Raw genomic sequence first — 4,329 nt, 5'->3', positions numbered from 1 at the left:
GCAAATATTGACTTTATTATTAAAATCCTGAGATCAAACAACATTTATATGTGTGGAAATTTTCTTTGTCAGTAGCAATGGGGAAGAAGTGAGTAATTGCTTCTGCTAGAGAAGGAACGTTCTAGCAATTTTTCGATATTCGAAGAATGGTATAGTAGCTGAAAATACAACTGTTAGCGAAGTATGATATAGTGATATATTGAAAACCAAGACTCATTTATTGCAAATACTGCATTTATAAAAAACATGACGGATTATATAACATATTAACGCAAGATCCTATTACCAATGTCTTTGTTATTTTATCAAAAAATTCAACACCGTCTACATATCACACTCTTTATATAGCACTCATTTATCAAAATGTAACTACTTTTATTTCTCTGAATCTCCAGAAGAAGCCTTTTTAAATCATCAGAGCCAGCTGTGAAATCTGGAAAGGACATGTAAAACGATCACTTCCGACATGTGTTTGATGACTAAGAAATATGAGGAAATAACGTGCATTTTTTTTATTTATTGGGGATACTTCTGAGAAAGAGGGGAACATCGGCAATTATTCTTATTTTTATTAATTTATTATTACTATTTATACGGGAAGATGAACAGTTAAATTCTAGCTTTTCCTAAGAAATTTATATTTAACTTAGAAATCTTGGGTTTTGGAAATGCTTTCAAGAAATAAGCATTATTTAGAAAGTAAAATGTAGTTACAATAAAAAAAATATTATGATTAACCCGCGAGTGCGCGCTTGAAAAAAATTCTGCAGAAAATCGGTTTTTCAGCGTAGAAACTCAAGTTCCCCAGTAGCTGCGTCCAAGGTCATTTGCCACCTGACCCCAGTCATTCTAGGAATTTCACCCCTCTCGTTTCTTGGAAAATGGAACACCTCCTGTCAGAAACAGCTGCGCGGGCCTCGAAAGCCCGATGCGAGCGTTCGCATAGCTATTTTTGTGAGCAGTGGAGACGGTCGCAATAATGTCTCGATACTTGAGTTATAAAGAGGAATGCGAAAGATTACAAAAATTATTAGCGGGAGTTTCAACAGATGAAGAATATCTTAATGAGGAAGATGAAGAAATTGTTGATGAAGAATTAATTAGTGATCATCAATCGAATTCAGAAGAGGGGCTAGATTCAGACAGTGAAGTGTACGTTTGTGAATCCACCGATGATTACGTTGGGAAAGACGGTAAAACGATATGGCATAAAAAGGAGCCAAGGAAAAATGTCGGAACTCCTGCTCACAATATCATTTCAAAACTGCCTGGAAATATTGGCGAAAAAAAAATGTATCCTCGCCAATAAATTCTTGGACATTTCTGATTGATGAAAGTATGATATCAATTATTGTCGAGTGCACGAATACTTTTATTCGATCAATTGCATGTAAATTTGGAAGAGAAAGAGACCCTCATCCTACAAAAATTTCTGAAATAAAGGCATTTATAGGACTTCTCTATTTTGGTGGACTGCACAAATCTTTCCATGTAAATGTAAAGGACCTCTGGGCTACTGATGGGACAGGAATTGACATATTCCACCGTACTATGTCATATAAACGTTTTTTATTTCTGATGAGGTGTGTCAGATTTGATGATATAAGAGATCGTTCTTCTAGAAGAGAAATGGATAAACTTGCTCCCATCAGAAATATTTTTGAAATGTTAGTTGCAAATTGTCAAAAAGTTCAAACTCTTGGAGAATATGTGACAATCGACGAAAAATTAGAACCGTTCAGAGGAAGGTGTTCATTTCGACAGTACATGCCAAATAAACCAGCCAAGTATGGAATAAAAATTTTTGCCTTGGTAGATGCGAGAACATTTTATATATGGAACCTAGAGATTTATGCAGGAACTCAACCAGCAGGACTATATAACGTTGAAAATGGCCCAGACAAAATTGTAAAGAGAATACTAGAACCTATTTTCAATTCAGGACGCAACCTAACTGTTGACAATTGGTACACTAGCTATGATTTAGCAAAAGACCTCTTGAAGAAAAAAATTACACTTGTGGGAGCATTCCGAAAAAATAAAAGGGAGCTTCCAAAGGAATTCATTTCTGGAAAAAAACGAGAACAATATTCAACATTATTTGGATTCCAAAAAAATTTGACACTGGTTTCTTACGTACCGAAAAAAAAACAAATGTTGTTCTTTTATCCTCAATGCATAATGGTGGTACAATTGACGCTTCTACAAGAGAAGCAAAGAAACCAGAGATTATAACATTTTATAACCTTACAAAGGGCGCAGTTGATGTAGTGGATGAAATGTCAGCTACATATTCTACTGCGAGGATAAGTAAAAGATGGCCTATGGTCATATTTTTCAGTATGCTGAATATTGCTACTGTAAATTCTCGTATCATATTACTGTCATCAAATACGCCACCCGTTCAGTATAAGAAAAGAAGTTTATTCATAAAAGATCTTTCTTTAGAATTATTGAAGGACCACCTTCAAGAAAGAAGTATGCAGGCTACTCTTCCCCGTCAATTGCGTGACCAATTAAATTGTAACCTCAGTGAAAATTGTGATACTCCCCCGCAAAAAATTTCTAGAAAAAGATGCCATGTATGTCCCAGTACAAAGGACAAAAAATTCCAAATGTGTTGTTCCGTGTGTATAAAAAATGTATGCGGGGAACATAGCAGCGTTGTTTGCTGCAAATGTCTCTAAAATGTAAGTTTTATTTTAATTTACTAATGTAGAAATAATTTTTATTAATAAATACTAGTAATAATTTATGTCTCATCTATGTTTTGTAATTTTCAGTTTTAAAGAGAAAAGAACCTTTAAACAATTTTAAATATTTTGTACTTAAACTAGTTGTAATTGTGTAAATTGAAAGTGGCATTTATCTGGAAAACATTATTTTATATTTTCAGTAGTATGCTTTTGTGAAACTTAGATTTTCGGTAACGTAAATGTAATTTTATTTGCGTTTTTCTCAAGAAAAACGTTTCCGGGCCTGCGAAGCCCGATGCGCGTCTTCGAGTCACAACAGAAGCGCGCGTCTTCGCGGGTTAAGTATAATTAATTAATAAATTACTACTGCAAAAATTTAATATCAGTAATAAAGTTAAGCTTACCTGAATTCTCATTTACATTTCATAGAAAATAAATTGTGTATTTAAAACTTTACAGGTTCTCTACAAAGTCGATTTTTTTTAATTTAATAATATGCAAAGTTTTTTTTTCCGATGTGACAGAAACATTCAACAATTATTGGAAATATCAAGCTTTACCGTTATCGTTATATTTTCCATTTCAAGGAAAATCGCACAATTTATCCTAATTTTAGCATAATTCTACAAATTCGTCTGCGGTTCGTAAGTAATGAAATAATATTTTAAGTTTTTTTTCAAGTTTTAAAAAATTTTTTACATGTTACTTCACATATTGAATAAAATATAAAACAAAATAGTTTAAAAATCTTCAAGCATAAACCATTTTTTTTTTTTTTGCTAAAACAAATATTTATTTTCAAGTCATCTGTTATAATAAAAAAAAAATAGCCAAGATTTTGAAATCGATAAAATTCAATCGTTTTAGAAGAAGATAATAAAAGAAGAAAGATAAACAGATTTATGAAAGATCACCACACCTGGCACATCATCATGATCCGAGAATATACACAAAAAAGATTCGAAAAGCCGTAAGAAAAAAAAAAATGTCTTTAAGATGGCGTGGCGTTGTAAGAAAAAGCGGAAGGAAAAAAATCTTTTGAAATGAAGCTTGAAGTATGGAACAAGTTACTTAGCTCAATAAAATCAGAGCTTAAGAATAAAAAAAAGACAATATCCGGATTATTTAATGTCAAAATAATGTTAGTCACCGATAGTTGGGACATTAAGATGGTGTAAATAAAAAATAATTTTAATCAAATGATAAAATGCTTTCGGTTTGCTAATTTTAATTTAAATAATTTTCCTTTTTTTTTTTTTTTTTAGATTGGAATACTTATTGTCAACCAGACTTATACGAGAGTAATATGAAAAAGGAAAGTATGACATTAAATTTTTGAGCCAAAAAATTTATGATTATTGATTTAAGAACAGTTGTAGGATAATACAGAATATTAAATTTAATGTATAATGATATCAAATAAGCTAATACCTTTTAATTAATTAAAAAAATAGTAATATTTTAAGAGGTTTGAAACAGTTTTATAGAAGAATTTGCTGCTGACAATAAAACAGAATTATTTAAACGTGAAAGATAATTTGATGGACGCTGCTGTAAAATGCGAGTACTTCAACAAAATAACATTATATAATTAACATTTAAAAAAGAATAAAATTAAACATAATGCCATTTT

General features: G+C 31.3%; 1 protein-coding gene across 1 annotated transcript; it reads left to right on the top strand.

Annotated features, from left to right (window-relative positions):
- Positions 1-1,338: 1,338 nt before the first annotated feature.
- LOC129962913 (piggyBac transposable element-derived protein 4-like) lies at positions 1,339-2,235 on the top strand. The gene has a single exon (XM_056076916.1). The coding sequence runs from the start codon at positions 1,339-1,341 to the stop codon at positions 2,233-2,235; it is 897 nt and encodes a 298-aa protein (XP_055932891.1).
- Positions 2,236-4,329: the final 2,094 nt, after the last annotated feature.

Source organism: Argiope bruennichi, chromosome 3 (genome assembly GCF_947563725.1).
Source record: "Argiope bruennichi chromosome 3, qqArgBrue1.1, whole genome shotgun sequence".
Classification (NCBI taxonomy): Eukaryota; Metazoa; Arthropoda; class Arachnida; order Araneae; family Araneidae; genus Argiope; species Argiope bruennichi.
This window is presented reverse-complemented; position numbering and strand designations above follow the sequence as displayed.

Bases quoted from the DNA above. Each gene is read 5' to 3' on its own strand.
- LOC129962913 (XM_056076916.1), top strand. From the start codon at position 1,339: ATGATATCAATTATTGTCGAGTGCACGAATACTTTTATTCGATCAATT.